Raw genomic sequence first — 10,208 nt, forward strand, 5'->3', positions numbered from 1 at the left:
AGACAGATGTCAGTACAGGACGGGGCAGCGCTGGCGGCCGCAGGGCCAACTCACCGCACCGCAGCACCCATGTAGTGCCATTGCGCCACAGCGCCCAAGACAGATGTCTAAGACCGGCGCAGCTGACAGCGACAGCAGATGAGCGCCGCCGGAGGCCGGTCCTGGACGCCCGGCGTCGCGCGCGCTCCTGGAAGAGGGTCACACGTCCCCAGCCTCGGCTCAGCTCTACGCTGGTTCCAGCGGCGCTCACCAGCTGGCGCCGTGGACATCCGAGAGTGCAGCCGCGCCGAGCGACAGCTGCAAGCGTCCGCGGCGCAGAGCCTGGCGCGGCTGCCAGCGGTACCCACCTTCTCCACGGCGCTGAGCCTCGCGTGGCTCCCAGCGGTACCCACCTTCTCCTCGGCGCTGCTGGTGAAGAGCTCGACGCCGACGAACGTCCAGTCGAAGCTGAAGCGCAGCTTGGTATACACCTCGCCGGCGGCGGCGCCGGCGGCGGTACCGGCGGCGGGGGAGGCGGCGCCGGCGCTGGCCAGCGTCGTCTCCAGGTGCGCCACGGCCGTCGACGTGGTGCCGCCGGAGCGCGAGGCGCCGTGGGCCGCCTCCGCCGCCGGCGACGGCGGCGGCAGCGGCTTCAGCTCCGCCGTGCCGCTCTCCGACAGGTTCTCGTTGAGCGTGCGCATAATCTGGGCGTAGTCCGTTTCACTGAGCACCACCTGCCGGCGGGAGAGCCAGCGGCCAGCGTCAGGGCCGGGCGGCGTCGGAGGCACGAGGGTGTGGCGGCGAGAAGAATCGCACGGGTTCCACTGGACAGTGTTCGCTCACATCTGGCGATAAACGAAGCCCATCCAATTCTGTACGTTTATTTCAGCGAGCATTCCTAACATCACCGAGTCGAGAAACAAAATGAGCCATCGATAATTAATAACGCGTGGTTCAACAAGCTATGGGGCGTTTTCAATCCAAGGCCCCACAAGGCCTTCCAAACATAACACAATTTCCCTCTTGTAGCTTCGCTGCATTACCCAGCAGCCCCCGTCCACTACAGGCCGCCGACGGCACATGAGAACGGTCCGGGGGTGGGGGCGGGTGGCCCGGCCGGCCCACTCACGGTGAGGTCACCGAGCGTGGCGAGGATGTCGATCTCCGGCTCGTCCCTGTACCAGCTGACGCTGAGGTTGCGCGTCACCTGCACCGCCAGCGTGACCGGCTGCAGGATCAGACACTCGGAGTGCACCGACCCGTCAGCGGCCAGCTGACCTCTGCCGGCGGACATGGCGCCGGTCAGCGCACGGCCACGCCCTCCGTCAGCCGTCAGCAGACCGCGCAGCGCTCCACCTCGAGGCGACGCTGCGCGCGCCGACGACAGGCAAAGAGATGTCATGCGCTACGACTTGCAGACGTCGACTCATTCTTTACTATATTAGAGTGGTAAATCAGGACCTCCTTGCATGTTACTGAGGTTTCCACAGCGGTACTTTTCACACCATTGACGAAATATCGTCTGTCATATGTTTTGTGGCTAGCAGGCACCATGATCCCCTCGCCAGTCCACTTGTCATACAATTATGTTCCTTCAGTGTAGTCTCATGACGCCAAGTTCACATATTGTAATTTTTGCCATGATAGTCCACCGCTTTCATTTATCTGAATAGTGCCATAAACACTGATGTGGCGTTCGGATTTCTGAGTTTGCCACAGGAGTTCTTCCCAGCCGCCTTGAGCTTAAACCCGGGTTGTAATGCCTGCTTCGGCCGGTGGCTGCCAACCAGCCGGGGACTACATCTGCCAGCAGCCGGCCAGTCCCACCTGTAGAACTTGAGGTTGTCGAGCTTCAGCGTCATCTTGTCGAGGACAGCGGGAGTGCTCAGCTGGCTCCACGGCCCCATCTCCAGGCGGTTGCTGACATTAAGGTTTCCCAGATCAGCCACCAGGACCCGGTCGGAGCGGGAGCTTTGCGGCACGAGGATCACAGGGGCCTGTGAGAGCACGTGACCAGGTGTCCGATGTGACAAAACGGCACTCAAATCGGCCGCAGAAACACCGATCGTTAAATTATCAGCCTCTTGCTTAAATAAATAATTGGACCACAAAGCTAACCCCACTCGTTTCCCACAACGTCGCGACCATCACAGAAACATACGGGTCTACTTGTCAGATCAAACTTTGTCTTTTTGTATCTAAAACATCTATCACGCTGACCGAAACGACTCATTACGAACTCGTCCTGTCATTGAAATCACTTCACAAGACGATCAATTTAATTAAATCCACAGGCACCATGCACACCACAAACGCGTCCCGCTAGCTCGTCGCCCAGCAGTCGCTGAGACTGCCGCTGCCGGCGGCTCAAGCTCCATTGGTATCTACTCTGCGTCCAAAACACCCACGTAACATGGTTTCAACACATTCGCATCACAAGACGCACGTCCTCGCCGCGTCACCGAGCAACGTGCCTTCATGGTGACGCTGAGCTTGGCCCTGAACGCCTGGGCGTAGGCGTTGTGCATGGCCTGCTGCGCTGCGTCCGCCGCCGTTTGCGACGCCTCGGCCAGCGCTGCTTGCGTGGCTGAGAACGGCGCCATGAACGCCTGCAACGGACACGGCATCAAGTCGTGTCGCGCGTGCCACCGACCTCTGGGATGGGGAGAGGCACCAGAGCAGGCGATGCGCGTCTGCCTTACGGAGCTTCCCTAGCAGCGTCCGAGACCAGCCGCGCGGCTGAAGGCACAAGCATGTAGGCTGTCAGCCCAGGGTTTAAGTGACGACCTGCGGGAAGCGCGTCACGCTTGGACTGAACGCCGTCGCCGACATCTTGTGTCATTGGGGCTTTACGACGCACTCAGCTGCTGAGGCTATATGGCGTCGCCTGCCTCTCAACCTGACAGGAAGGGCGGGCACCGCGGGGAATCGAGCCCCGTACCTCTGGCTTCCCAGACGCGTAGTGGTTAAAGCAGACGCGTCAACCACTGCACTGCCGGCACCCCTCGTCGACACCTTCGCACGTGCGAAGATGAAGCGCGAAGTGTTGATGACGTGATCACATGTGCGTGCGAAGATGTCGACATCTCCGCACGCACATGCGATCGACAACCTCGATCTCTACGGCACACAACACGCTGGCGCACCTCGGCTTTTTTTCGCCCGCTGGCAGCCGACCGAGCTCGTGTCGGGTCGGGCGTCGGCCACGGTCGGCCCGGACACTCACCAGCAGGTCGGCGATAAAGCGGTTCATGAAGAGAAGCCGCGCGCCGCCCAGCTGAGCAGACAGCTCGAGGTCCACGAAGTCCTGCTCCACAGGCTCCGTCCGATTGTAAAGGCTCACCTCGGCCCGGAACACCTCGTCCGAGGTCATGGACAGGACCTGGCCACAGCGATCACACGAGGTCAAGGACAGTTTCCAGCCACACACGCACGCACAAGGTCATAGGCAAAATCCAGCGGCAGCGAGCATGTGAGGTCATGGACAGAATCTGACCGCAGAGATCAAAGACGGGATCCTGGACCGAATCTGGCCACAGCGAACAAAGACGGGGTCCTGGGGAGAATCTGGCCACAGCGAACAAAGACGGAGTCCTGGAGAGAATCTGGCCCAAGTGTGCACACTCACCTCTGTTCGCAGTTCCGCACACTAGCGCTCACGTTTGTACCCTTCGCTCAGTCGCACATCTAAATGTATAATACACCAGCTTGACTGGCGGCCGAGCACTCCATGCGCTGCTGAAGATGTTCCCAGCGCCTCGTAACATCCTCGCTCTCTACACGTTCACGGAATCGCCAAGCCCAGTCCACACCTTCACAAACATGGGCCACAATGCAAAATCTCAGACACCATCAGACACATTGCTCTGCCATTTCCGGTCAGTGACCTTGACCTGCGAGAGAAGTGACCTCACTTCTCTCGGACGCACAAGCGAACAACTGTCTCTACGGCGCAAAAGCTGTCCCAAAGCAGGCTTTGTGCTCGAAAGTGTTTCAAGCACTTGCAAACGTCTTCTTAACTAACTAACTCAACTCTAGGGACGGCTTTAAAATCTCTGCTGGCGCCCCTATCGGCTGACCTTGTCGTGTTTGATGGCCGGCGTGAGGTCGACGACCGACAGCTGGCTGAGGCCGGTGGTGACCTGGGTGTGCCCGCGGCGCATCTCCACGCCCACGTGCAGGTCGGCCATGCTCAGGCTGGCGAGCCAGGCGCTGCCCGACGACAGCTGCACCCGGAAGTCGTTGAAGCGGGCCTGCAGCTTGACGTCGATCTCGTCGCCGTGCGAGCTGGGCGCGGCTCCGGGGCGGCGCTGCACCGCTGCCGGACACGGCACACGGCACGGTCACGCGCGCCGCCCGGCGCACGGCGCTCCGTACTGCCGGCGCCAACTCGCCGCGGACCGCGCCACCGCCGTCCAATACAGCCACTGCACGCGCTCCGGTGGTCAGGTGAATACGAGGCGCTCGGGCGATTCCCCCCCCCCCCCTCCCCAACCCCCTCCTCCGAGATATGAAAGCAAGAGAGATTGGTATCAGATTCATAGGGTAGGTATGACTGATATGTAAACTCGTCTGTGTTGAACAAGTACGGCTTTAGGCTTTCGGGTTACGCTTAGTGAAACGGGGTCAAACTCGAGATCGATGCCCCAAGTGCCCTGAGATCTTCTCAAGCAACCAACTTTATCCTAACTTCTACCACTTGAGAGCAACAGGTACTTCGGGCCACTTCAGGTCAGTGACCTTACCTGGAATTTTGAAGTCAACATGATAAAAACCTTGAGACCATTTTAGTATTTGATGTACTGCGATAGTTCTTTTCATGGTCAAGAACTACCCCAGACAGGAAGTTTCTAGAGAATAATATTATAGGTCACTTAGGTCAGTGAGTTCCCATAATCCTCATTATACAGCGATATGAATCTAGCTATCGTCTTACCGGTCAATAAATTCCAAAACAACGTCAAAACGGCTCCACAAGACAACTTTTCTAATCAAAAAGCTGTTTTGATTCGACTTTGATCTGACCATCATGACTGATACAAGGTCAATAAAACTAGCTTTGATCCTAATCTCAATCGTCTTCTTGTCTAAGAACCATCTCACAATTGTATGAATTTGAAACTGTTTTGTCACACAAGCTCGAAATAAATATCCAAACAATCAATTTTGCTGACAGCCAAGGCCTAACTCTGACCTGCTACAGGTCAGCGCTCCCCAAAGGTATCTTTCGGGAGTTTTCTGGAAAACCTTGAGGGTAGGCACATTGACTTCCCAGCAGTGCGCATGGTAGGCAACCTTTGCCTCTTTCAGCTCTTTGGCTTGTTAGTGGTGCAATAAATCCCTTAAAAGGATGTATTCGTAATGCTTCTGTAATCACCTGCTGTCAGTGAAGTGCGATTCATGCGCGAATATCAATCGGAATCTTTCGATATTCTAATATAATGCTACGCAGGCGATTGCGGGTGTCATGTACAGAGCCTGTCCATCTTAGTCCTATGACGTTTGGGTTTTGAGCCGGACCGCCACGACCGCCGTCCCCATTTCAAACCGGTGCGGGAACGACTGTATCAGTACCCTGCTGTTCTTCCGATGCATTCGTTGTGTGAATTATCATCATAGTCCTCTGGCTCCTGCACCCGGTCTCTCATAGCAAAACAAACTACAACTTACGCCGTTGGGAAGGCCGACTGAAAACCGTACCGCGTAACCATATGGACCGGCAATAACTAAATTGTAATAAGATGTCAGGCGGCACGTTCCAGAAAATCGAGTGCTGTTCGAAGTCATATGAGGTTAATGACTTCCCGTGAGGTGCATAAGGTAAGCAAAAGGAATCTATCTGACGGCGACCATATGACTAAAACGATGTCTTGTGAGTCTCAAACGCAACAGTGTGCAATGGCCGCCGCAGCAGCCAAAGCTTAGACTATTTACACAACAATCTGAGTAATCTGAGTATGAGACTCAACAATCGCATTGGACAGTTAGATGCGTCCATCGTCGCAGGATGCAAAAGTACTTGAGCGAATCCAATGCTACGAGTGGTTGGAGCCCGGCACTGGTTCCATCAGCCTTATCTGGCGCCCTTTCTGGCTCACGTTAATGGTGGACGGGCGGAACTAGACCAGAAGTGGTGGCGTGCGGCATTTAGAACGTGGAGCAGTGGTGAGCCTCCGCAGAAGTCGGTCAGACGAGCGAACAAGAGCGGTCGCGCCGAGTGTGAACAAGCAGACAATTAGCTACCACCATGGCCAGACCCATGTGCGTGCCACGATGCCACTCAGCATGCCCGCATGTACGTGCGGGTTGCACGTTAGGAATGTAGTCCATGTTCCGATCCTACACAGCTGCTTTATCGAGTGTGTGTATCTAGCGAATGTTTGGCACGCAACCAACGTTAGCAATGATGTAAAAGCAGTATGTCCGCGGTCATTGTGTCTTGCAGTAGGAGACCTGCTCCCTACAAAGGCATGAGACATGAAACGGGCTTGAAAAGATGCTGAGAAATCCTTGACATTCATCCGGCACGACCTTTCATAAAAAGTTAAGAACAAACTGAGTTTCTCCGTAAAAATTGTTGCGTAAATGTCAGCTTTTTTGCTTCCAGACACCACATTCTAATGCCGAAACATGTGTAAGACATACCACTTTAATTTTGTTCAGCATTACGCTTTGTGCACAACTTTCTCGAGCCTCAAAGTTAACCAAAAAATCCAACAATGTCCGCGTTACCTATCACCACGATGGCCATCAGACGATTACCCTACACAACGGCACGCAAGTCTACACACAGGACTCCATAAAAGCGTTGAAAGAAAAATGTCGTCAAAACCGGAACCTCACTGACCACGAAAAGCAGTGCTGTCTCTCGCTGGAAATTCAAGGAGCCAGAGCGAATGGGATGTCAGTTATTCAACAAGAAACTAAAATTGTGCATATCGGTAACGATGTTCAAAACGCTTTATTTAAAGTACTAAGAGAGCAGAAGAACAGCCATGACGTTAACGACGGACAGCGGGGCTTATCTATCCAAGAGCAGAACAAGATTAAGGCTGAGCTTAACGCATGCAAAAAGGAAAAGTCTCAGTGTGCAGATAATATGGAGAAGGTCAACATACATGTCACAGCGATAACTGCCGCGAATGAGGCTAAAAACGAAGACTTCGAGCTTATCAAAGATGCTTTACAAAGACTAAAAACTGAAAAACAGTACCTCAAGCATGAAATTGAGGAACTAGAAAGACAGCATAATGTCAGCGAACGCAGACTGGATGAAGCAAATAAGGAACGTCAGGAGACTGAAAAACTACGCAGTGAGGAACAAAGTTCAGCACTGAACACGACCATTCAACTCGCCGTATGTCAAACGAAGAACAAATATGTCAACGACGATCTATCGGACTGCAGACGGGATTATTCTACTCTGAACACAGCCCTCGAAAAGGAACAGAAACAGCTGAAGGAGTGCATAGATGCACAATCTGAATTGCAGGTGTCGGTATCGAAGATCGGCACCATGGCAGGTCAGCTACAACAGCTGCAAGGTCAGGTTAGGGATGTACATGACACATTAGAGCAGTGCCAAAAACAACTGAAACACAAGGATGCGCGGATAGAACGCTGCGCAAAAACACAGCAAAAATTGCGTGACTGTGAGATGGAAAACGCACTTTGTAAAGAAAACAAGGCGCAAAACCCTGGCCAATGGAGGGATAAGTACTACAACTGCTCGAACCAGTTGGTAAAAGCAACATTGATGCTGCAACATGCTGAAATATCACTAACTAACGCGGAATCAAGGCTAAATAAGTCTGAAAAAAATATCGATGCCTGCGAAGGTGAAGCACGAACTCTGAGGACTGATAATGAGCACTTGAAGAGAGAAAACGAACGCCTAGCTCGTGAAGTGAAGGACTTGAAAAAACATAACGCTGACTTGAAACACAAAGAAACGCTATTAAATAAAAAGTACAGCAACTGCACACATGCTAAGCAACAGCTTCTTGATTCTCTCCGAAAAAGCAATGCCAGGTTACTTAAAGCAATGGAAGACAATTCAAAATTGAAAATTCAGTTACAGGAACAAACGCACAAAGCCTTTTCTGAAAAACAAGCTAAAGAAAACCTGCAGGGCGAAGCAGAGGCACTGCAGGAAGCGAAAACACAATGTTTGAAGTTACGAGATGAAGACAGAAAAGACAGCCAACAGAAAACTAAAGACCTCCAAGGGTGCAAATATGATATAAAACAATGTGATCTGATGCTCAAAATCGCCAAAAATGCGAGCAAGGACTGCTCCAAAAAACCAACCACCAGTGAGCTAGACAACTGGAAGAGCCTTCATCGCCAATGTCAATCAGATAACAAAAAGCAAAATAAACGCAATGCCGAGCTGACCGCAGAAAACAGTGAACTGCAGGACCAATCTGCAGCGTGTAAGAAAACGCTTGCTTCATCAAAAGCCAACATCGAAGCTTGTCGTCAAACCAATGAAAAGCTCAGCCACGCACTCAAAGACACGTCTGCCAAGCGTGCCAGTCTCATGGAGGAAACAAAACGATTAGCTCTGGATAGCGCCGACTGCAAAGTTAAACTGTCTAGAGCATTAGCAGCCTTAAACATATGCAATGCGTCTCGTGCGGCCACACAAAACGCCAAAGACCGCTGCTCCGCCGAACTGGGAGTGGCGAAAGGAAAGCTGGGATATCTAGAAGCTAAGAGTAATCGCATGGAAGGGACCTTAAAAAACAAGACGGGAGAGCTGAAGCATTGTCAGGAAACGCTTGAGAAAGCGAGGTCACTGCTGAGCAGATCAGAAGGCAAAGCGGCCTCTTGCAAAAATGCGTTACACGACACCATGGGTATAAAGGCAATTTTGGAACAGGAAATTGCCAAATGCAAGCAAAACAAAACAGTCAAAAAGGCTGACTTACACAAATGGAAGGAGCTTCTCGACGAATGTGCCGAACAAAAGGTACAGCTACAACATACCCTTGATAATTTGAAAGATGATTGTAAAAGCAAAAAGGAGAAGAAGCGCGCTGACGCCCTCAGCGCTCAACTGCGTCAATGTCAAACGAAAAAGGCAGAGGTAACACAGGAAAGAGACCAATGCGGCATGAAACAAGCCCAATGCCACTACAATCTCACCCAGGCAGTCGCCGCAAAAACACAATGCGACGCAGAGCTGACCAAGTGTTGCAAACAGCTTGAGGCCCAAAAACGACAAACAGAATCTACTGGTCGACTCCTAAACACATGCACTAAAGATCTCGACAAATGTAGAAACCCGGTGCATACGTGTCCCAAAGCAACCCATGGTGAGCAGTATTGGCAATCCCGTAGAAATAGTAAGGAGGAGGGCTGCATAATGCTATCGAAAACAATCAAAGATGGCCTGGCCATGCACGAATTCTGTAACGAGCAAAACGGGACGATGCTTCGCATTTCCACCGTGGAGGAACTATCATTCGCATCCAGTTTTTCAACAGTACGACATCAGACTGGAAAGTTCTTAGTAGACCCAAGCAGATACCTTGTGCGCCAACTTGGAATGGATGTTAGCCAGTACGGCCACGACGAGACCGTGTGCTACACAGTAGACAACGAAGCTGCGGACAAGCCGCTGAAGCAGCAGCTGTCGCACGAGAAGTGCTCGGAGGGGAAATTTGGCGCCATATGCTGGTCAAGCTTCGAGACCCAGGCACCCGACGAAAGAGACAACTTTGAGTTCCGTTAATGTACTTGCAAGCATCTTCCACCCAACACGTCGACCTCAGCGCGAGCTTAAAGAACAAATATAACGCAAGTCTCGCAAAGAAATGTACTTATAACAAAAATGCACTGTAAATTATAGAAGTCCAACATGTTATCGACGCATGAGGTGTGCAATAGCTAATGAAATAAAAATGCATGTCTGAACGTTGCATATATTACTGCCCCTACATTGCAGGATGAAATGCACAGCGGAGAAGTAACGAGTTGTTGATCGTGATGCCCGTAACAAAGGAAAGCGACAATTGCAACTGTAAGGGAAAATTTCATGATGAGATTTTGGGATGTTTTCGATAGTTTAACATTTATTTTCTAATCATTTGCAAAATTATTTCAGACCGAAGACCAGGTCATACGTAGTCGAACAAAAATGGATTGTGTGGAGAAATTACTAGGATCAGCATATAATTTTTACGTATTCAGAGGGTGGATCAAATGCAACTGGCTCTCCGCTA

The 10,208-nt window shown here is 52.1% G+C and overlaps 3 protein-coding genes across 3 annotated transcripts in view; 1 reads left to right on the forward strand and 2 right to left on the reverse strand.

The window, feature by feature from the left end:
- Nucleotides 1-476, reverse strand: part of LOC119100416 (vacuolar protein sorting-associated protein 13) — a 37,758-nt gene extending 37,282 nt beyond the window's left edge. Inside the window, exon 1 of the mRNA XM_037223514.1 lies at nucleotides 393-476. The gene's annotated coding sequence lies outside the window, so the exon portion shown is untranslated. The remainder of the gene's footprint in view (nucleotides 1-392) is intronic.
- Nucleotides 10-6,730, reverse strand: LOC119100417 (vacuolar protein sorting-associated protein 13C). Its single transcript, XM_037223515.1, has 9 exons — nucleotides 6,712-6,730; nucleotides 4,059-4,276; nucleotides 3,206-3,361; nucleotides 2,454-2,588; nucleotides 1,807-1,976; nucleotides 1,109-1,259; nucleotides 525-713; nucleotides 348-470; nucleotides 10-30 (listed from the first exon to the last, which is right to left on the reverse strand). The coding sequence occupies exons 1-9, from the start codon at nucleotides 6,728-6,730 to the stop codon at nucleotides 10-12; spliced, it is 1,182 nt and encodes a 393-aa protein (XP_037079410.1).
- On the forward strand, nucleotides 6,485-9,901 carry LOC119101156 (paramyosin). Its single transcript, XM_037224435.1, has one exon. The coding sequence runs from the start codon at nucleotides 6,881-6,883 to the stop codon at nucleotides 9,716-9,718; it is 2,838 nt and encodes a 945-aa protein (XP_037080330.1). The 5' UTR covers nucleotides 6,485-6,880; the 3' UTR covers nucleotides 9,719-9,901.
- Nucleotides 9,902-10,208: the final 307 nt, after the last annotated feature.

Source organism: Pollicipes pollicipes, unplaced genomic scaffold, assembly GCF_011947565.3.
Source record: "Pollicipes pollicipes isolate AB1234 unplaced genomic scaffold, Ppol_2.1 Scaffold_4881;HRSCAF=5763_pilon_pilon_pilon, whole genome shotgun sequence".
Lineage (NCBI taxonomy): Eukaryota > Metazoa > Arthropoda > Thecostraca > Pollicipedomorpha > Pollicipedidae > Pollicipes > Pollicipes pollicipes.